The sequence below is a fragment of the Pleurodeles waltl genome, chromosome 9 (assembly GCF_031143425.1).
Source record: "Pleurodeles waltl isolate 20211129_DDA chromosome 9, aPleWal1.hap1.20221129, whole genome shotgun sequence".
Lineage (NCBI taxonomy): Eukaryota > Metazoa > Chordata > Amphibia > Caudata > Salamandridae > Pleurodeles > Pleurodeles waltl.
In genome coordinates, this window is record NC_090448.1 from 1,069,313,838 (window position 1) to 1,069,337,654 (window position 23,817).

General features: G+C 42.2%; 1 protein-coding gene across 4 annotated transcripts in view; it reads left to right on the plus strand.

Annotated features, from left to right (window-relative positions):
- MDGA2 (MAM domain containing glycosylphosphatidylinositol anchor 2) overlaps positions 1-23,817 on the plus strand; it is a 1,412,234-nt gene that overhangs the window by 371,031 nt on the left and 1,017,386 nt on the right. For all 4 annotated transcript variants that reach the window (XM_069208709.1, XM_069208707.1, XM_069208708.1 and 1 more), the window contains exon 2: positions 20,783-20,922. In XM_069208709.1, coding sequence (XP_069064810.1) covers positions 20,783-20,922 — 140 coding nt within the window. The remainder of the gene's footprint in view (positions 1-20,782; positions 20,923-23,817) is intronic.

Sequence of the window (23,817 nt, forward strand, 5' to 3'; positions counted from 1 at the left end):
TGTTAGGCTAGAGTACAGTATAAGGTCTAGCTGGATATTCAACCCTCATTTAAAAACCTCTGCACAAGGGAGAGGCAGAGAGGATGAGCAGCATGGAGTCTGCAGGCTACCTAAAAAGGTTGAAACCATGAAGTATGGATCCCTGATGGCGAGGACCCTAGCAATTGGACTGAATTGGCCTCTGTGGTTCCATCTCCCTAGAGCCAATGCTGCAGGCTGACCCAGACCCTCTTAGCAGAAGTAGAGGGGTAGACGTGCTGGGGGACCCTGCAGGAGAGGATTCCACTGAAAACTCTAAGGACTGGGCTTGTAGGTTGGGAACCGGCATCAGACGGGAGCCTCTTCCTCCTTCTACACCCAGGTGTTCTGCAGGTAGTCAAAAGAGGCCTTAGAGCTGGAAGGGTGCAGACAAGGAGGGTAGTCAGCTTGAAGGTCAAGAGGTACTTCTGGAGGAGGAGATCACAGGCCCAAGAGATTTCCAAAAGCTAAACAGTGGACCATTCATGGGTGAGGGCCTACAGGACTAGAGAGCAGGCCCTGTTCTCTCTCCATAAACACCAAAGATTCCAACAGTCCAAGTAGCAAATATAAACTCTCCTGGTGGATGTAATCTTTCTCCAGGAGCAACTTATTTGTTTAGGCTATTCATTCTGGGTTCAGGAGAAAGAGTAATTGTGCCTCCCCCCCCAGTGCCTCCAGAGACCCTGTAGTAGTATGGTCCCTCAAGGGAAATGACCTGTCTTGGGCACATATGACAACCCCTATCCTTATTTGGCATTGTCACAGGTGTCACTCGGTGTCCCAGTACTAACGCAGAGGAAAAGGAATGAAAATAAATTAGCACTGCTGCTCTCCAAAGTTCAATTGCCTCTTGACTCCCGGGTGCCCTAGGAGCAAATGAAGAAAAGGCAAGCACCTCCAACCTTTGAGATTCATACTGTTTTTGGAGGATCCTCAATGCTCCGGGAACCAATGTGTAGGGAGAACATGTTGTACTATTTTGGTGCTCCCACGTTGTCCCAGAAACATTTCACCCCCTCCTTTTCCCCTTGTCCAGTGAGATCAGACCGGATCAGAGAGGAGCAGCACAACAAGAACCAACCCGCAGCCCTGGGTAGTGGGGAAGTAAGGCCATCTCCCATGCCTGTGACACACCACTGACCTGGGAACTGAGAGCTGGAATCATAAGGGCTATTGATCTCCCTTGCAGCCCCCCAATAACTCGGTGCATGCACCCAGAAAACAAAATGAAAAGCATTCCTGAAGCTGGAACTTTTTGTCCCCACCTGCCACCTGCGCTCCTCTGGCCTCGCACTTGCTGCTGTCCCTCGCATCCGCCGCTCCACAGCGGGTGGGAGATCTTTCTCCTTCCTGGCGGCCAAGACCTGGAACTCCCTCCCCACCAGCCTCAGGACCACCTAGGACCACTCCGCTTTCCGGAGACTCCTAAAGACCTGGCTGTTCGAGCAGCGTTAACCCCCCCTTTTTTCCCCTAGCGCCTTGAGACTCACACGGGTGAGTAGCGCGCTTTATAAATGTTAATGATTTGATTTGATTTGATTTGAAGGACTCTGAGGTGCAGGGACCTTTCTTGTGGTGTCCTGAGTCTGCTCGGCAGCAACTGTGAATATAGAAAGAAGACACACTTCACATTATTGAACATTTTAATACGATACTAAGATTAGCAGTGTTGTCAGTTAGTCTGCATACCTTACATTTAAAAATGGTACTGCTAGAAACTGGGTTATTGCTTGAGGCAGAAGTAAGCCCCACTCAGGCAACAATGACAGACCGTGTCAGGGCAAACCACAAAAGTCATTAAATTAACCTGCACTTAACCCTCTGATAGTTTGGCCCAAAAGCAGTCAAACTTAACTTAGAAGCAAAGCATAAAGTATTTACGCAGAAAACAAAGAGTAATAAAGTGAAAACACGACACAAGAATACTCCCAAAGTAATTTATAAACATAGAATTAATTATAATAAATAAAATGAGACCCAGATCAGCAAATATCCAATCCATAAAACTTGGGATATTTAATTTCAAAGTTTTAGGCAGCTATAGTAAGTGAACTCACAATTTCAGGACAACTGTGATGGGGCTCAGGTGCTGCCAGTTATCACGAGTTGCAGAGTCATGGTGTGACTTGGCCCATTCACTGTCGTGAAAATCCCAAAACTTCATCATTTCATCTGCTCAGCTGAAGTCAGGCGATCCTTGGTGTTTAGGAACTCATGCCAGCAGAGGCCATCAGGGCTCAGGCAGGTCCAGTGCTGCAGGTCTGCTGGGCATGGAGTCCCTTGGAACTTATTATGACCCTGTAGCTCAGATGAGAGGTCAGCCAACTGATCCTTGGAGTCACTCAGGTAACCTGGGATAAAGGGAGCAGGTCTAGTCTTCCTTCTGAGAAAGCAGAGCAAATCTCAAACAGCAGCCAGTCCTCTGGACAACAAGGCAGACCTCAAGCAGTAGGGCAGTACTCTGGGGAATAAGGAAGTCCTTCTTCTGTAATGTTCACACAGATCCAGGACTGTACCGGAGTTTGGCTATGAAGGTCTAATATTTATACCTGATGCCAGCCTTTGAAGTGGGGGTATTCCCTTTGATACCCCAACATCTGGTTCTGAATGTTCTTCCCTTCTCATTTAAAGGCCCCAACATGTCAGGGTGGCAAAAGACCAGTATCAGGTTCCTTTGTGGGTGTTGGAGGCACAGCCCTTTGACATATAAGTGGGCCTACATACAGCTCCGCTCCCAACCATGCTGGCAGGATGGCCCATCCTGTCCATAGCAAATCCCCTTTGTGTCTCTGTCTTGAAAGGATACATAACCCCCCAACAGCAGAGCCATTCACAGTCATGTGACTCAGTACAATAGCAGAAGGTAAAATGGTGAGGACAGGGAAATGCCTACTTTCTAAAAGTGGCATTTCCAAAATTGTGACTTAAAATCCAACCTCACCATTAAAGAGTATGCTTAATTTCAATCCATTTGGGCATAAACACCATATCTCCACCTGCTTCCAATCAAAAGTTAGCACTTATTAATTGTAATAAGGCAACCCACTGTTAGTCAATGAGAGAGATAGGCCTTACAACAGTGAAAAATTACATTTTCACTTCTAGGACATGCAAAATTCAAACCCATATGCCCTGCTGTTTTAATACAATGCACCATTGTGGTGAAGTCATCCTTTTGCCCCGTTCACCCCCGTAGTTTTTTGTGGCTGACTGCCACTGATGATAACTGACTCTGACTATGCCCTGAGCTCTGCTAGCCAGACCCGTGCCAGTGCTATGTTGAAAGACACACAGGTAGTAGAGTAAACTATGTATTAGACTACCCTTATACTTGCATGGCAGTCCCTATAAGTCCGTAGTAGATAATGGGGCATGGAAGGTAGAGGCCCAGCAGATGTGCTGCCCTTTGCATGTGCGCACTGCTGGAGGTTTTCTGTGATTTTTAATGCAGCTTGACTATGCAGACCACATTTAAATGTCATTTGGGTCCCAATTCAACTTTGGTGCCATGGGCACTTTAAAAGTGATAATCTATATAATTTTTACATATTAGGTACCCCCAGGGTTTCCCCTCAATGTCCCAGGGGTGGGGAGTCACGTAACTGGAAGCATGGTCCTTATAAGAGGTATTTATATAAACCCTGGTGAGGGATCCTGCACATTTCATTTCCCCCATTGTAGATACTGGGCTCCATAGGCTTACATTGCAATATTGTATTTGATTGTAAATATTGTTAGGCAAGGCTTAGAAATGTCATTCCAGGATATAAAAGATTTGTTTTGATAAATCCAGCAATTTGCCATTGATGAATTTATCATAACCTGTACAGAAAATAAATTGTGAGTATTTTCTTTCTGCAAGCCAAAATCCAGCCTTCAGGAGGTCCCCCTGATTGGTCAGTGCTAACAGGATTAGCAAGGCTCCTTTGATTAGGTGATAAGTGGCTGTCCAGGGGAGAGGCTATGTGGTGAATGGAGCTCTGCCCTTGTACAGAAATGCCAGAGCAGGGGGAGAGGTAATAACGCATCCAGCCTCAAGGGAGAGCAGGACAAGCATGGAATGCCAGGCCACCTACCCCCACATCCTGTACCCCTCAACCAGGTAGCAGGCTTCAGGAAGGAATTTGCAGATGTTAGGAGGTGGAGGAAAACTATGGAAATGAGCCACACTGGGAGTTGGTTTAGTTAGCTCCTACTGCTCTGCTGAAATTTCAGCCATCATGGATTTTGGAAGAATGGTGCTTTCTGGGACATGAATATGCCACACTTTGGAAGAAGTGGTCATGCATCTGGGTGTCACCCTGCATTCTATTGGTCAGGGTGCTCCCCTTTTTGATGGCCAGGAGCTGTGAATAAATATGTGAGAGGTGAATAACCTCTCAGTTCTACTGCCTGAAACTACAAGAGAAAGGACTGTTCTGCTGAAAACTGGATCTGCCCCCTTTGCCTGCAATTTTGAATGAACTGTGCCACCTGCACAATCTGGTTATTCAGCCCTGGGGACTGTACATTGCTTCAAGAAGAACTCAAGAGTGGACTCCCTGCAGCTACAGGTTAACAGAGCTTCATCTGCATTATCTTCAGCAAGAGTCCCCAGCCTTGAAGGCATCCAGTGGACTTTTAAGGATTTGGCCAGGTACATTGTGAGAATTGTGGTCCCAACTTTCCAAGGACCATCCGGGAGATTCCAGACTCTTGGATTTGTGTTTTAGACCCTTTGAACCTACAAAGAGGACTTCAGGAAACACCTCCTGAAGTTTGGGGAATTTTGTTAAAAAAAACTCCAGGAGGTGACCGACTCAACTCGGAAAGTCAGACTGGCGAACCCCCATCTCGACCCAGCCTGGATTTTAAGTTTGTCCTGCTGAAAAGCTCCGGAGGTCTGACTTCCAGGTCTTGACCGGATGCTCCCTGAAAATCAAGCCAGCAAACCCTCACTTAATCCGGCCTGGTGAAGAGCATCGAGGGCCATCGGGAAAAAAAGCTCCAGAAAAGTTTCTAAGTGTGAAGTTAAAATTTTGACTGAGACCTCCCGCTTAGTATTTCTGACCCAGGCTTAATCGGGGTCGGCCTCAAACTTTGACTTTGGCCCAGTCTACCGCGACCAGCTGTCCCAGTGTGGCACTTTGTGTTTCTAAGCACTAGAAATTGTTTATTCTTTAAAAATTCATATCTCAGGTTCCCTACTTCGGATTTTTGTCATTTTGGTGTCCATTTATGTGTAAAATGTAACCTATTTTTATAAGTTGGTGTGGGGTTTTTATTGTGTGTTGTGTCTCACTTATTTATTGTATTGGTGTTTATGAATGCTTTACACTCTTGTCTCCTAAGTTAGGCATGCCTGCTCAGCTACAGCTACCAAGGATTGAGTAAGGGCCTAAGTTATTGAGACCTTTACTGACCCTGTAATGTGGTAGTGGCCAATACCGATGATTCACTTTCCAACAACCATGCCTTATGAGCCTTCGAGCCGTACTCTAAGGGTGACTTAAGGCAGGTTTAGGCCTTGAAAAAGGTTTATTTTACCAGGTCAAATTAGCAGTTAACAACTGCACTAAAGGGAGACATGTTTTAAAAGACTACTAGCATCATTTAATTTACAGACCTTGGGTACATGCAGTGTTATTTACTAGGGACTTACAAGTAAATTAAAAGTAACAAGCTATATGGTAATTGTACCATGTTTTAATGAACACATACATTCACTTTACCACTGGTTAGCAGGTAAAATGTGCAGAGAATCTTAGTCCCAAAAAAGACTGGTTCAACAACAGTGCGGCAAAAATCTGGGGGAGACTCTAAAAAAGGACCATGTCGAACAGGTACCATCTCAAACTGTTTTTATATTGATGCACTGGGTGTTTTATTATATGATCCACCTTTTATTGTTTTGGGGACCCCTTACCAAAACCAGTAAAAACTTCAATTCACTATATTCTATTCAGCATATTTTAGGGTTCAGGTCTTGCTGGGGAGCAAATCATTAAATGGTGTCACCATTGGCATTGCTACCTGTCATCCTTACATTTTTGCACACGAATTCATAGTGTTTTGTAGTCTATGTTTAAGACAGTACTTTCTCTTTTTAGTAAGAATAAGCACTGACTGGACAATGGCTCTCTAAGCGTTGCTTGTTTTGCGCCTGAGGATTGTAGTACTCACCCACACCACTTACGTTTGGACTGCTTTGCCTTGCTACCCTGAGAGAGTCAAGTGCTACAAAGGGGAACATTGATTCCCAGTGGAAGGAAGATTGTAGTTTTTTTCTTGCAAAGTACTCACATTTCCCCAACTGAAACCCCACTTTCTTTTTTACAATATTAATGTTATTATGTTTAAAGAATTAATAGAAGGATTGCTGAAATGCAAGTGAGGAAAGCTAAAGCTGATGATTTGTATCATAAGAGCTAGCATTTTGAAATGTAAAGATTTATAATCAGTCTGTGATTCTCCTGTTAAAGGTATACATCATACAATTAAAACAGGTCATCTACCAACATATAAAACACACTTTGCAATAAATTAACTTATCTATGCATAAGACAAGCTAACATATATTTCGTAATTGACAGCTGAAGATATACAACTCACAATGTGTTTAAACAGGGTGTTGCTAAAATAGTAGAAATAATCTTTCCTTATCTTGTTAGATTTCACCTAGACAGTGCATGCCTGTTTCTGCAAAACCTTTGATTACATACATTGGAGTGACATCCTGCCCATTGCATTACATTTGTTAGCTTCAGTGTTGCTTTCATTCCCTTCATCCCCCGTTGTCACAGAATGCAGGCGTCCACGTCCTCTTCTCATGTTTGGCCCCTCCCTGGAGCACAGACTAAGTACTTGTGTCCATTCACTGATCCCTTTTTTAGATCAACTTTTTTCTTTGTGTTTTCAGTCCATCTCCGATATCCCCCTTCCATGTAGCTTCTATTCCCTCCCGCCAGTCCACCTTCCATGCTGCTTCTTTATACTCCCACCCTTTACCCTGTAGTCTATGTGACTTACGGAGCTCTTAGAAACCACAACACACCTAAGAATTCTTTAGCTGGCCTACCTAAAGAATAATGTTTTATGCCCTTGCCCATGAGACTCTCTGGGAAAAAAACAGATAAGGCCACCCAAATGGCACAACAGATATATTTAAATATTGATGGTAGGGATTACCTTTGGGGTGAAAAGATCAAAAAATGTGAGTCAGGCAGTTTGTCAGACTTACCTTTCACCACAAAATCATGCTGTTCTATGAAGCCTTGCTGAATGTCATTCAAGGTTCCTTTCTAAGGCAACTTTATTTGAAGTTCAGGTATGAGACACTCCCACTACATGTGTTCACTGCTAGGTGGGGAAACACAAACAGATCCAATAAAATTTGTCCCACATGCAATAGTGTCCCACATCGCTCCCCATGTAAGAAGTTGGTTATTCCATTATGTCAATGTTTAGGTTTTGGGACCCCTGAGACATCCCTAAGAATCCTGAAATCTGAAAATGGGGTAGTGATCGTGGTTGGTATAACAACATTTCTCCACGCATCCTGGCTAATTCAAAAACAATTAAGGGAATCAATCTTGTCCCAGCCCTAGTTCCAGCTCTTGGAAGCAGGATTTGTAATGGCAGCTCGACTAGGCAGCAGTGGGTTGTGTTTTTTCTTTTTATTCTTGAATTCTACAGGTCCTATAGTATTGTCCTTGTACTGTATCAAAACAACTTTAGCGTAATTTTGATTTAAAAGTTGTTTCATTGCCCAGTTTATAACGGATGGAAGCATTAATGACTAATCTCATTTTAACTGTTTTAATTACTGGAATATGTACTCTGTCCAAGCTGCTATGAGATATTCTTTGTATTTTATAGTATGTTTTATGGATTTTTTAATTCGAAATAAGAAATTTTGAACGTTATGTCACTGCACTCTGTCACTCCAGTCTACGCCTCTAAACTCTATGCCACTGCAATGTATGCCACTGCACTCCACTCTGTGTCTCTGCACTCTACGGCATTTCACTCTACTTTGCACCACTCTACTCTTTTCCGCAGCATTCTATACCACTCTACTCTACATCACTCTAATCTGTACCACTGCACTCTACACCAATGCACTGCACACCACTCGGTTCTTCTCTGCACCATGCTACACCACTGCACTCTATGCCACTGCACTCTATGCTACTCTACTCCACTCTGTGCCACTGCACTTTACCCACTCTATTCTACTCTGTACCACCTTATTCTAAGCTACTGCACTCTATGCCTCTGCCCTCTGCACCAGTGCACTCTACACCACTGCACTCAACTCTGCACCTCTATACTGCTGCACTATATGTCACTGCACTTGTGCCATTACAACTCTATGACACTCTACTATGCACCATTCTACTCGATGCCATTGCACTCTACACCACTGCACTCTACTCTGCACCACTCTTCTCTAGGCCACTGTGCTCTCCGCTACTGCACACGGTACCACTCTGCTCTGAACCACTCCATGTCACTGCACTTTATGACAGTTCACTTTATTCCGCTGCACTCTACGACAGTGTACTCTGCACCACTCTACTCTAGGTCACTGCACTCTATGGCATTGCACTTCACAATATACCATTCTAATCTAGGCCACTGCACACTATGCCATTTGACACTATGCTTCTCAACTCCATGCCATTCCACACCACTCTATGCCACACCATGGCACTCTACACTACTCTACTCTGTGCCATGCCACTCCACTCCACACAGTGCCACTCTAGGCTATTCGTCCCCACTCCACTCCACACAATGCCACTCTACTCTATGCTATTCTACTCTACCCCTCTCCACTCTACCCCACTTCACTCTACACCGCTCTACTGCATGCCACTGTACGCTATGCCACTCGACTCTATGCCATGCCACTCGATTCTATGCCACCCTACTCCACGCCACTCTACTCCTTTCCACTCTACTATACTTCACTCCACTCTATGCCAGTTCAGTCCATGCCACTGCACACAACTTTACTCCACTCCATGCCACTCCCCTCCACGCTGCCATACAACATGACTAAAAGACACTGGCAAAGTCAATTGCTCTCGAGTAGGTGAAACCTATTGGCTTGCCACTGCTTGATAATGACAGCAATCTTTTGTTTGATAAACTTTGATATGAATGAAGGTCGTACGTGTTGTTTTAAATAAGCATGTATATAATAACAATAAATGCCAACATATTTATCCTTCACAAAACCGAGGCCCATGGTTTAAATAGTAAAGGAAATGTTCTCCTCCTAATCACATGCCCTCACCAGTCAGTTCCAAACAGGATTATGTAATACCCAAAACTTCATAATAGGAATACAGGCTGTCACTATCAATTAAACAACAATAACCTCACGGAAAAACACCTTGATATTTTCCACTTCAAAACATTTATTTTTAAACACGTAATTTAATTTACCAACTCAGAAAAAGTTTATAATACATTTTGAATTGTATTCGTATTAGAAACAGCTATCTTTTTACCCCAGAATTTTACGAATTATAAGCTTTTGATGATCATAGTTGACTTTCCTTCTATTTCCTAAAAAAAATAACTTAATTTGAACTGCATAGGGGATTTGTGGGTGAAATCAATTCTGATTCTGGAAAACTATGGAAATGTGAAGTGACTATCCTTTGTTCTTACTCTCTCTCCACTTGCTTTTTGTCTCACTTTCCTCTTTCTCCTACGCTTGCCCTCTCGCTTGCACTCAATATACGTCTCTCTCACGTGCTCTCCTTTACTCTGTCTCTAGCTCTCTCTCTATTAAACTCTCCTTATCTTTCACTCTCTTGCTTTCTCACGCGTGCTCTCTTACTCCGTGTCTTGAGCTCTCTCTCCCACTCTGCTTTTCTTTTATTCCACTCTCTGTCTTCCTCACTTTATCTTTCTCACTCACCCTTCCTCTCTTTTTTATGTCAATGTGTGAACTGATCCTACTTTCATGTCGTTCCTATTAGTGAACTATGATATGTACATCAAAAATCTTTATGTCTGATATCTAGATCTCTTTTCTTCTTCATCTATTGGGTTCCAGAAGAAAATGTTTGATTGGTAGGCTTAACAGCCAGCCTTCAGTTGGTCCTTGCTTGGGATTCCTTCTGCACTGTGATCTCATTTTTCACACAAAACACATCAAATTTACCACGAATGAGTTTTATTCTTCTGTAACCATGGCGCCTGAAATATGCATCCCAATATGCATCAATAACACTCGAACCATAAAACCAGTGAATCGTTAACTGCATAACTCCGACCTGACAGTTGTAGCTCTGTGGCATACATTTAATTGAACTTACTCTGTAAACGTCTTGCTGAGTACATTCACGATTGCGATTCTTAGAAATGACCGGCATTTCCTGTTGGGGGACTGACACATAATTGTCCAGAAGCATCTTTCCAGGAAAATGTTAAATTGCGGAAGCATTACAACATTATGTACTAGCAGACTTGCCGCGGTGACCCTTTGTCCGCTCTCTGACAATAGACTATCTTCTGGTTTCATAGTGGACAATGTTCTCAATATATATGACATCAAAATGGAATTGACATTGGACATTTCTCTAATGCTAAAAAAGGGAATGTTAACACGTCACAAAACTGTAAGATAAATACATACATCTTTGCTTGTCATGCAAGCCTCCATCAGAATAAAGACTCTGGAAAAGAGAAGGGTTGACTGCTAGACAAATATTCCAATTTCGGCGTTTGTAAAATTTTATGAGTAAATACAGCGAGATTTGTGGTGAAATCGGAACAGTTATATGTGACCCTCAATTCCATTGTAAACCCATATTTGTAACAGAGCTGTCGCCGTTTTATCTCGTGTTATTTGTTAAAGTTTTTCTAGAATCCAACTGCAGCAGAATTGAGGTTTTGAAAGCGAGTCTGCACAGCAGTCCCAAACAATAAACTACCAGCAGCAATAAATGTGATTTGCTAAATTTCTGAGCCTGGTGTCCTTAGTTACGAGATACGATTATGTATCTATTCTGTTTAACAACGATTGAGACCAGCGATGCCTCTTCCCAAACACCACAGGGATAGCAGAAGAGAGAGAACATCCCATTGATCTCCTCCCACAAAACCAACATAAGAAGTGATATGGACGTGGAGGCAGAACATTCTGAAGTGGACAGGGCTACACTACTAAGACGCATGTCTATCCCCAGACAAGGTAGTTTATGGTCTCCAAAAGGTTCCAGGTGGATGTCTGTGTATCCAAACAGTCTTATCGAATAGCAACGACACAGGACAGTGTTAAACTTAGGAGAGTAATACATGGGGCGTCTCTAGTGTTTGCATTAAGACAATCTACTAAAGTCAAGCTGGTTCTTTTATTAATCCACAATTTACCCACGTGTATCTTAGAACCAGCGTATAATTATAAATGGGAATATTTCATGGCTTGCAGTTCTAGAATACTTTATATCTGAGAAAGATTGGAAGAACTGTTCCTATATCTTAAAAATATTTCCTTTTACAACTTGATTTAAATAACTGTGAAAGGCAGGTTTCTTGCTTCATGTGCAGGGAGCTTTGGATATAAACTTGTGTGACCCCCCATCTGCCAGCTGGGGCAGTGACTCTTTAAAACCTAGGCCCATATTTACAAGCGGCTTGCACCGCCGGTGCATCACGTGTTTTGACGCACTGATTGCACAGACTGCAGGCCCATATCTACAAGGCCACGCAAAGCCACTTTGCATGGCTTTTCATGGCCTGCTTGATAGAGAGTAAGGCAATGCAGCACTAGTCGCTGTGTTGCTTTACTCTGCGTCAAAAGCATTCCATCACTGTTGTGGTGGGTGTTCCCATGCAACACCCATGGATTTTGATGCATTCCCATATTTATAAGGATTTGTAAACCTAGGAATGCTTCAAATTCCTACACCTCCCAGGGGAGGCAAAAGGGAGGCAAATTGAGGAGAGATACCTTTACTTCTCCTCGTTCTTTCGTTTTTCTATGTGTGCTGCATCCTGCTGCACACATAGAAAGAGGAAAACACCTGTCATATTTGCTTTGTGCAGGAAAGTGTCCCTTCCTGCATAAAAACAATCATGCCCGCAAAGCAGACACCCTTGCAGCATGGTGCAAGGGTGCCTGTTTCGGCGCATGGCAGCCCATTGTGACTCCAGCGCAGGGGAAAAGAACAGGAATGCAGCATATCCTGTAGATATGCTGCATACCTCCCCATTTCTTTTGATGCAGGGCAGCGGACCAAGAAGGTTTGCAGCATTGCCCTGCGCCAAAAAGTAGTAAATATGCACCCTAGAGTCTTGTAGCAAGTTGTCTGAAATAAGAGTGCGTGCACAATCTGTCAGATTCCAGATTTCTGGTGCTCTTCTTGTTGATTGTGGAAGTTTTAATCCATTTGAGGAACATGTTTATAGTTTGTTTCAGGAAAACTAGGCAATGCATGTTGATTCACAGAGAACATCACATAGAAAATCATCAAGACATCAGTTTTGCTTGATGAATTCTGTTTGGCAAAACATTTGTCTGGTTTGTGAGTCAAAGCTCCATATGGGCAACTTCCTAAATATTGGAATGCAGCAAGAATATTCTTCCAGTGAAGATGCAAATCTGTCATACAGTTGCACATTGTTGTCCTGCTTAAAAATGTTTTTGCTGAAAATCAAGTCAGTGTCTTTGAATTCGCATCAAATACAGCCTTCATCTGGACCATTTCAAGCATAAAAAAGTTACTAGCGCTAAGCATGAACATCTTCACTTGCTACTACATACTGTTCGGCGCAAGTGCTTGCCAGCTTGTTTTACTTGCTCCTCTTGTTCCAATATTAGCATTCATCAACCCAAATACCTGTACCGTTTATAGATTTTGCTATAAGTGTATTAATAAATGTGCAACGAAATGAGCACATTAATTTCTATCAAAAGCATTTACAGATTAGCAAGTGAAGGCGCCAAGATCATTTGTGGATCTCAGGAGGACATTAGGGCACGCTTGGCTTTTTTCTATTTACCATTCATTTTCAGTGTTACTGGTTTCAGAGCATTGTTCTTTGCATTTACCTATTTTGAATCAGTAGAGTAGTGTGAAGCTACAAAGTGTTTACTTCTCTTCATGAACTTCAAAATCTATACATAGTTTTGGAACCTTTAAATAAAATAGTAAAGAAAACAACCCCTAGCAATAGAATTTTATCACAATTATGACAAAAACACTTTTGGAAAATCTTTTTTTTTCAGTGGTAAAGTTAGGAGTCTTGGCAACTTAATAAACTGTGTAATATGAAGCTTTTCAACTTCACTCAAAAGTGAGTGTGAAGTTTAAAAGTTACCTTTTACTTCCCTTTGAAGCAGTGATTTTTTTGCAGTTGCCTGTGCCTGTACTTCATCTGGCTGTGCAACACAGCTCAGTTTGGAGAAATCTGAGTGCGCATGTTGGTTTGGCTGTTCTAACACAGCCAGCCAAACCAACATGTGCAATTACAATGCCCACCACTCCTCCTCCCTGGTGCTGTCTGTCAGGATGGCCCCACCCTAAGAATCAGCTGGCTCTTGATCAGTGAAAAATAAAATTATAATAAAATTGTTTTATTATCATTTTATTTTTCATGTTTGCCACTACCGACTCTCAGCAGTACAGCAATGCTCCTCCACCATAACGGAGAAGCCGACGCTGACTGTACTTTATGTCCTTTTGAGATGTACTGGTATCTTGCATAAATCAACACTCAAAGGGCCATATGTATGAACACTATTTCCCATAGACACAGAATGAGTAAAAACCTTTGATACATCTGGCCCTAAGTTTTTTTAGATTTGAGACCTCTTTGTAAATCAGCAATTGGTAGTTTTAAAATTGTAGTTGTAGAGTGGTTTAGATTCATGACAAACATGTACTGGCATGTTTAAAACAGATGAAAAGGTATATGGGCCGTGCTGCGTTACTTGGTTAATGACCTAATTTTGAGTTTTGTGGGCAGAAACGGCCACCCGCCAAACTCCCGCTGTCAGGTTACCACCAGTGTGGTGACCTTCCTGCGGCACCTATTCCAGTTTCCCGCTTGATCAGCTTTCCGCCCGCAGGGTCAGTGGGAAACAACCCACAACATTGATGCCGGCTCGTCATTGAGCCGGCTGCAGTGTTGCGGTGCGTAGGGTGTAACAGCACCCGACACGGTTTTCACTGTCTGCTAAGCAGACAATGAAAAGCGCAACAGGACTGTCTGTGGGGGCCCTGCACTGCCCATGCCAAGTGTATGGGCAGTGCCGGGCCCCCATGGGGCCCCCTGCACCCTGTCTCCGCCAGCTTTTACATGGCTGTGCTACCACCTTGTAAAAGCTGGCAGAGAGTGGGGTCGTAATCTCCAGTGGAGGAAAACTGGCAGTGCTGGCAGCCCGACCGTGACCGAACCCCCACGGTCATAATGTGGTGGTCTGACCACCATCAAATCGGTCAGACCACTGCTTTGGTGGTGGTCAGACCGCTGCCACGAGTCTGGCAGTCCTTGGACAGTCAGACTCAGAATGAGGGCCTAAGACTTGGGGAGTGAAATGGAAAACAGAAAAGTGATAATGTAAGGGCATGGGCATCTTGTCTCAGAGACACATGAACAAGGGAGTGAAAACTGAGAATCCACAGCATCTCGAGTATGGCCATAAACATTTCGTTGGATGTGTTTGGGAACCAAATTCAATTCAGCAAACACTAGGAGCTGAGGACCCCAAAAAAGTTATGCAACGAGTAAGCATGAACTGTCCATCTGTAAATATAAGAAATGTTGATATCACCCATTTAAAAAAACATAAACACTGTCATGACTTGGAATACAGAGGTTGACACAAGGCACAAGGCTTGTAGTTTGGAATTGTGTTTCATGTTAGATCCTAATTCCATTGGTTTTTTTTTGTTTTTTTTAATTCATATAATTTTGCACACAAACCTTAACAGAATGGAATCTTACTCCATATTAGGTTATCAAACTTTGTTGTCTCTCCTTATTTTGGAACTCTCTCTCTCTCTCTCTATATATATATATATATATTTATATATATAGAGAGAGAAAGTGAGAGTAGGTATATACATATATCTTCACACACGTATATATTTTTGTTTATTTTCATTAATATATTATCATACTATTGACAATGCTGTACGCATTAGCATCCGCTTTGTTTCGTAGCTCTCCAAATGGAGATGGCAGTGTTGACTACATTAGCAAAGAATTATATCTTTCATCTTCTTGGATGCAAATATTGTAAATAACACTTAGGATGCAGAACTGCAATTATAAACATTTACATATTGGATATGTTCTCGTCCTTCCATCATTAACCTTAGCTAAGAAGATTTAAATGTTTCAAGGAAATATGAGTTTGTTGTTCATTTTCAAGACAATATTATAAAACAACAGATGTCCTGTTTTGCAGTGAACTAATTAAAAATGGTATTGCATTTTCGTGAGCTCTGCAGTCTCTACAGGATGTAAGAAAATTAAATGGCATAAAAGATGACAATAAAGGAATCAGTCAATTAAACGACTTTAGCAGAACAAATATATGCTTTCATACAGTGGGTAAAAAGGCAAAAGTAGCCCCTGGAACATTTGTTATTCCAGCCCCCCGTTCCGTTCAGAGAAATAGAGCGAGCCAACCGCTGCAAGGGAGTTATCTATGAAAGTATGCCCCATCAAGCCATTTTTGAAAGAAAATAGGGAAAAAGGTGTGTTTTCCAATCCCTTTTTCAAGTTATGCTAATGAAACAGTCCTACCTTGTACAGCATGCTACACAATGTTCTCACATTGCCCTAAGAGCTATGGAACATAGCTGAGCAGGCAAGAGAGATATCTGCTTAATGCAGACACGACTGTTGTCCATGACTGACTTGTGGAAATTCTAGTTGTAAATAGTATCATCTAGATCCAGACTGTTTTTTGAAAATTTAACTGAGTACCTTGCTTATAAACAATGTTGTTTCTCCCGCTTAACAAAAGGCCATGGTGACACCAGTGAACAACCTCACACTAATTGCTTGCTATCAGGGCAGGGCTAGAGAACCATAGCAGCTCTGCCAAAGATGCTCAAAAATGCTCAAACTAGCCCAGCTTCCTTTGCACAATCTCTCTCTATCTTTCTATTCTCTTGACCCCTTATCTCCACCTTTTCTCCACCTTCCTTCGCCCCCTCTCTTTCTGTGTCTCATGAAGCCTCCAAGTGCCTGCTGCAATTAACCTTGAGGAGCTAGGGAATGTGACAGAGACACCAGAAGCAGCCCTGAGCTTTCAAAGCCAGTCTCCAAGGAATCCAGCCAACTGGTTAAATAAAAGGCTTGTCCAGCCCTGCTTGCTATTCCTCATATTATAGAGTTCCTACATGTCTTCAGATGGCAGAAAGTGCTTAGCTACAAAAAGATTCTGAATATATTCCTAATGCCATTGAAAAATTCTATGAGAGCGACAGGGGTCATTTAAGCTCAAAATCTGTAGACCTAGTGCTCCCTGGAATTATGTTTACTGAAGAGATGAAACTTAACTTTGCAGCTGAAAAAACACATGGCCTCATTGTTTATTCATGAATATTTCACTTCTATCACCATTCATTAATGCACATTCACAGGCATGATGACATTGAATTTTCATTTTTTTATATATCTTCAGTGCACACTAGTACTGTCATCAGCATTTCTCCTCCCCAAACTGTATGTACTTTCTATGATGGATTCTAATTAACTCTACCTTTGATGGAGCCCTTAGCTGTTTGATTGCGGCAGTATTATGCACACTGCAGGCTTGCTATTACTCCAAGGTGGATATTGCTCTCAATGTATACTAACAACATTGCCTTATATGTCCAGGGCCCTCAATCCGATCTATAGCCTCTCATCCGGGAGATAATTTGTTTCGGAGGCTTTGCTGGTGATGACGCAGAAATGAAGGTTTTTCATTTATTAGCGCATAATCGTAGTGCTGCAATAATCAAGTGTGACTTTAACCGAACTAATAAAGATTGTACGGGGACAAATGTGCCCTCAGAGTAGTTCGCCAACATTTATAAGCGTGCTTTATATAACGTGATGTATTAGAATTGTACTAATCTGACATAACCGTAAACGTGTGCTATGATTTGCTTGTTTGAAATGTTCTAGCTTAGCATAACTTTAGTGGAGGCTTCGGCCTAGTTGCCTTGTCTCACGGTTTAGATGCTCGTGTTTTTCTAATGTGCTAATAAACGTGTATTCCTGCTTGAAGCTGTACTTTTCCAGTGAGATCGGTTCACATGCTTATCTTTAAGGTTTCGTGCCAGCCTGGCATCTTCTTCTTGCTCCAAGGTCAATCTGCAGGTGCAGACAATGGAAGCTCTGAAAGTGAGTTAATTGGTAAAATATGTTGCAACTTACGTTCCCGAATCCAAGGATAATGTATGCCTAGGTAGAAGCTTGTGAATTGTAGTTTTTGATTGGACAATTTGAAGCCAACCTATGAACCCTCCAATGGAAGACCCTACTGGATTTGAACTGTTGTTTATTTAAACCTGGTGCACAAAAGCAAGCGTCCATTACCTATTAGCCATCAGACATTAGACATTGGACATTAGCCATTTGCAGGACATTGCAGTCATTATGGCCCATCTTGCCGACTTCGTCATTTTGCCATCTTCTACGATGCCAATTGATGTTTGACGCCAATTTTGAATGAGACTTTGATGCTTTCTCTAATCGAGAGAAAGAGACTTTAAGTAATTCATGCCCTAGAGACTTTAACTTTGAACTGCCCCTTTGCATGAAGTAGTAGTTTATCTTGCCGCCGTGAGGCAATTGTCCTGTCCACCCTGCCCCTTTGCCCCGCCCCATGCTGATCGAAAACCGGTACCTGTGAGACGAAGACTTCCTTGAATGCTGATTGAATTTGGTAAATATGAAAGGAAAATGTACAATTGCATTGTGTTTCTTTTAGGTAACCAACTGCTGATTTTGATAAGAGCCCTAGTTAGGAGTTTTCCAAATCTATGTTGCTAAATTGTTTTTGCATGAAGTCCCACATGCAGATGCTAATTTGAGGTTAGATGAGGATTCATTTGTTGCACAATGCAATTTGAGACCTTGTTATGCTGACTAATGTATTCAATTAGCTCATTACAGATTATAGTTTTAGTGGTTTGCGTTGCTATTATCGAATGCATTGTTATTCAAATACTGCATAGATTGCATCTTTTCCGCCGTTATGGACAGCTATTAATGTTCATTTACATATATCATTTGGTGTTGAGACACATATATATTGTGCTAGCTTTGTTAATATAGGGAAATAAATTCATTAACTTTGAATAAACTGGTGTGGTTATTCATGGCCGAAAGGTCATGGTTCGCCGAAATGTTTTCTGGATTAATTGTTAAGTGTTATGTTGATCAGGGTATTGCTTATGTTCGTTATTGATTATTGATTAGATTAAATTGATTGATCTCGGGTGAAGAGAGTCCCACTTGGTCAAAAGATTCATCGACCCAAGAGCGTCCAGATACAGGTAATTTATTAGTACGGAACGCTCTATCACTGGCATTCCTATCAACTGGTCGAAAACGAATATTGCCACTCCCTGTTGTCATGCAGGCCTTTGAGTCTGAGTTACTCTTGCTGTGGGCGGTTGACCCAGTTAAATACCTGGAAGGTCAGCTTAGTTGTAACCTGGATGATCTATGCCATGAAAACGATGAATGGTTGATGACATGGCTGGAGGACCGAGTGTCCACATAGATGAAGTTGCCAGTGCCACTGACCCTTCTCATGAGGAGTATCACTTTAGCCAAAATGATGAAACTCCCCAAATTTCTATATTTCTTCATCAGTCTCACACTTCCGCTGCTGGTTCGTTTTCATCAATGCCTCCACTTGTAGCACTAGTCTTGGCCAGGAGGCAGCCTCGGGTGGCATAATAGGTGCTGACTCCCTCCTTTGAGCAGGGTGGACTCTGAGCTACAGACATGGATTTATACTTCTATTGCACACAGGCACAATTCACCCACTTCTGTCTGCACCATGCAGTGTTCCAACCGCACACAGCACCACAACAGGATCACATTGCCCCCTGCCTGCTACAGGCTGCTTTGTACCTCCCTCCCATATGCCTCCATGCTCAGATTGACACTGTGGCTAACATGGTTAAGCTTGTGATAACCTGTGTCAAAGGGGAAGAGTCAATCACTTGTAAGCCCCATAGGTGTCACTCGTGCATGACCTTCTAATTCATGTGACTGCGGACACGGGTGCTCGCTTACGACACCTGCAGTTGATGACTTTAGGGGATGTCTATCTGGAGGAGACCTTAATTTTTCAGTGGAAAGTATCTTATGGCCCTGCATCCACACTTACAAAGGGCCTTACTTACCTTCAGCTGCAGGAAGCCCTGCATGCTATACTTGACACCTTTCCAGCACCCCCCCAACGTTCCATGCTTTCGAGGTGCTGCTTACCAATTCATCACCTCACTGGCTCATCACTCACTTGTACACTATGATTTCACACTAAGACACCTGGGCAGGGGATTTGGCATCCCCTGTCAGCAAGGAACAATGGTGTTACTTTTACTTCCATTCCTGGGCCTCTCCAAGGCTCCATCTTATTCATTTTAAATACCTGCACCAATTATACTGTACACCGGTTCAGCTACAAGGGATGGGTTTACCAAAAGAGCTACACTGGTGGCATTGTGCTGCCCCTACTGCTACCTTCTTTCATTTGGTGTGGGAGTGCCCTAGAGTTGCACGCTTCTAGACTGAGGTTTTTGATACCAGAAAGCTGTTCACGCACTATGCGCTTAACGGACACCATTGGTTGAGCTGCTTGGTTATGTTAAAGATGCCCCCACTGAAATACGCAAAGTTATTGCTATACTGTAAACCTAGATTTATCAAATTCAACTTTATCATCATTGTCAGTGGATATTAGACTCAGGGCTTGATTTCGATTTTGATGGACAGGTTACTCTGTCACTACGGTGACGAATATCCTGTGCGCCAAAATATAAATCCTATTATTTCCTATGGTCTGCAGATGGGATATTCGTCACCTTTGTGACGGAGAGCACCCTTGTCTGCCAAAATCTAAATCAGGCCTTAAATCTGCTTTTCCTAAATTAATGCTACTTCATAAATCCAGAGGATGTATTAAAACAGTTCTATGCAACATTGAATACATTTATATCCAAAAGTTCCTGGGGTTGACACTGGCGAGGATAAACAATATTGGTCATTTTCTGATCATCTTGATTTGCTTTGATCTACACAGTGTTCTTCAATTACTTATGAACGCCTGAGATCAATCTAATTGTTGGTGTATCTTCCTCCCAGTACTGATTCACTTTGAGTTTCCATATTTATGTAACTAAGCTTTTACTTTGTGCACCTTAATGCATCATGTGTATAACAATTTCTCTCAGTAGCTAAGGTAAGATGATTTAAAAAGTGCATGGAAAATTGTATGCAATTACTTCTCTTCTTGTACTTAACATTCCCACACTGCTATGTGTTCCGCAATCAATTTTACAGTGTCTAGATAGTGTTGTGAAATGTAAGTAAGGAGTTCTCTAATGGCTTTGTCCGATATTGGGCCTTTCATAATGAAAGTGAGCTGCAAAATGCTACAGTAGCCCCACGGGAAAACAGAAATTTAAATGATCACTTTATGACCGGAAAACCTAGTGATGCTATTTGTATTGTAACATTTTGCTTGCCAATTGACTCATAGCATTATATTTTTTCCTTCTTTCTCTATTGACAGCTCCGCCCACAGTGAGAATTGTCCATTCAGGACTGGCTTGTAATATAGAGGAGGAGCGTTACTCGGAAAGAGTCTACACCATTCGTGAAGGTGAAACACTAGAGTTGACGTGTCTGGTTACTGGCCACCCACGGCCACAGGTGAGTCTGAAGCCTGTGGTCTTATTTCTGTCTAAAACTAGAGATGCACAAGCGTATAGTAGTGAACCATGGAGGATAGAAAAAAGAAATGAGTAGGGGAGAAGTTTAGAAAACAATAGCTAAAGTTCAATCTGAGGAGGCAAAGACACCTGTATTTGACATTCTTTCTTCATTTCTTTTATAGTACAATGTCTTTTAAAGAAAGCTAACTTTAAAGTTTAGTGAATCGTAGGTGGTGAGGTTATGCTACGAAGTGTGATTTCAGTCTTTTCAACGTCTGAGGCACAGTCAGCTCAATGATCTGCCTCGCAGAACCTGACATCTGTGATCATTTGGGTGAATTAGGGGCAACATGGCTGAGGATAGGCCTTAGGCTGGGGTCTAAAAGGATCTAAGAGGGAACAACTTTTAAATATATTCATAGTCCTTATTCCAGGAATCCATGAGGATGGCACAAGGAGTTTAAACTTTTATTTTTGAGCCCACGGGAACCAGCAGAGTGCTTTGAAATTTACTACGTTTCCCTAGTTGAAATCTAAAATGTTTTCCCTGAGAAGAAATACTGAATACTAAAATATGTTTATATATGAAAATTATCAATTCCTCTTTTTTGAAATTTCAAAATGACTGTATCACTTTTGAACAATGCCTACATTTACCACTGTCCTATTAGTAACTGAGATATAAATTGTGTTGTCTGTTGAATGAGGGGTTAACCCATTTCAAGCAAATGCCACAATCCCTGTCAGAGTGAACCACAAAAGTCACAAAATTTCCCTGTGCCTAAGACTTTGCTGGGTTGGCACACAGCAGTCAGGCTTAACATAAAGGCAGTGTGTAAAGTACTTATGCAGCACACAAACGGTAATAAAATGAAAACACAACACAAAAAAAATCCCACACCAATTTCGAAAAATAAAGTTTAATAGATTATTTGAAACCAAAATGGCAAAAATCCTATCAATAGTACCAGAATTATGAATTTTCAGTTTTTAGTAAAAACTAGAGCCAAAAGATCGAAACGTACATCTAGTCTCTAGAGACCAGGTCAGAGTAAAATATATGGCCAACCGCAATGGAACTCAGGTTAGAATCAAAGTGTGGATTGGGACCGTAGCACCCAAGTGTCTCGCAAGGCCATTTCACAAAGGACCTCTGAACATGATTTGCTTCCACTGAGAAGAATGTAGCAGGATCTATCGCAAAGTCAGGCCAAACGGTGATGCACCTTGGGTGAATAGATGAACAGTCTGGTGCTTTCATCTTTGAGGAACTATTTTCTATTTTAAACGTTAAAAAATAATAACACTATTTCCACTGATTGGATTTATGTTGTTTTGATGTTAGATGCTTTATTACCATTTACTGTATTGTTGTAAATTGGTGTGGAATTTTTCTTGTGCTGTGTTTTCACTTTATTACTGTTTGAGTGCTGCATAAATAATTTACACATTGCCCCTAACCTTAGCCTGACTGTTTTTGTGTCACGCTACCAGAGGGTTAGTCACAGGTTAATTTAGTAACTTATGTGGTTCACACTGACAGGGTCCCACGTTTTGGATTTTGAATATTTGGGCACATTTAGGACCACTACCAAGGGCCCAGGGCTAGAGTGGCACCACATGGAGGTCTAAGACTCATTCAAGTCCCAGGTGCGGATTCAAGATGGTTGGAGCCCTTTCTGTCCCTGAGACTCTGATCAGGAGGCCATCCAACTAGCCCTTGGATTCACTCTGTTACTCCTAGGTTCAGAATTAGAACAGGGCACAAGCAGCAGGGCAAGCTTTGAGCATTCAGGCAGGTTCAGACAGCAAAGCAGTCCTTCCAGGTGTACCAAAGCTGTCTTCTGTAGTATGCAGCAGGCCACAGCAGTAGGCAATCCTCTGAGAGTCCTTCCAGAAAGTGGGTTTGAGGGTCCTATATCAGCCACTTCCTTTGAAGTAGGAGAAGTTTTTAGATAATTCCCTTTGAAGTGCTTGGAATTTTCTGACTTTCCTTCTCTGGCACCAAGCTGGCTGTATGAACAATGCAGAGGTGGCGTGTTATTTGCGTGAAGGTAGAGCACAGTCTATTTAGTTGCAAGTGGGGCCATGTCCAGCTCCGCCCCATTCTGCCACTTGATCGCCCATCCAGGCACACCTAATTCCTCTACAGTATTTTACGTCTCTCCAGGAGGAATAAATAAAGTCCAACTGCCAACTACACCTGGTCATGTGACCCAGAAACAGGCCTCAGGGACCAAAGGGTTAGGTCAGGAAAATTCCAACTTTCAAACAGTAGAATTTTCAAACTTGTAACTTAAAAATCTGATTTTACCATTAAAGAGGATTTTTAATTGCAATTTCTCAGACACCAAACATGAAATGTTGACCTGTTCCCAATCAAACTTTAGTACTTAATATTTCAAAAAGGCAACCCAATGTTATCCTATGGGAGAAGTGGGCCTCACAGTAGTGAAATATGTATGTAAGAGTTTTTTACTACCAGTAATTGTGAAATGTAAAGGTACATGTCCAACCTTTTAATTACAATGCCCTCTTCCCTATGGCCCCCTAAGTCCTACCTTAGGGCTGACTTATTTGTAATAAAAGAGGAGTTTAAGGCTTGGCAAGACGGTTATATTGCTAAGTCAAATTAGAAGTTTTAAACTGCTTTCAGGCTGCAATGTCAGTCCTGGGACATGTTTTAAGGGGCTGTTTAAGTGGGTGTCACAGTATGTGTTTCAGGCCCACTAGTACCATTTCATTTAAAAGCTCCGGGGTATATGGTATACCACTCTACAAGGGACTTATAAGTAAATGAAATATGCCAATCTGGTTTAAGCCAGTTAGACCAAGTTTAAGGAAAAGGGCACAAGCACTTTAGCACTGGCAGCAGTGGTAAAGTGCACAGAGT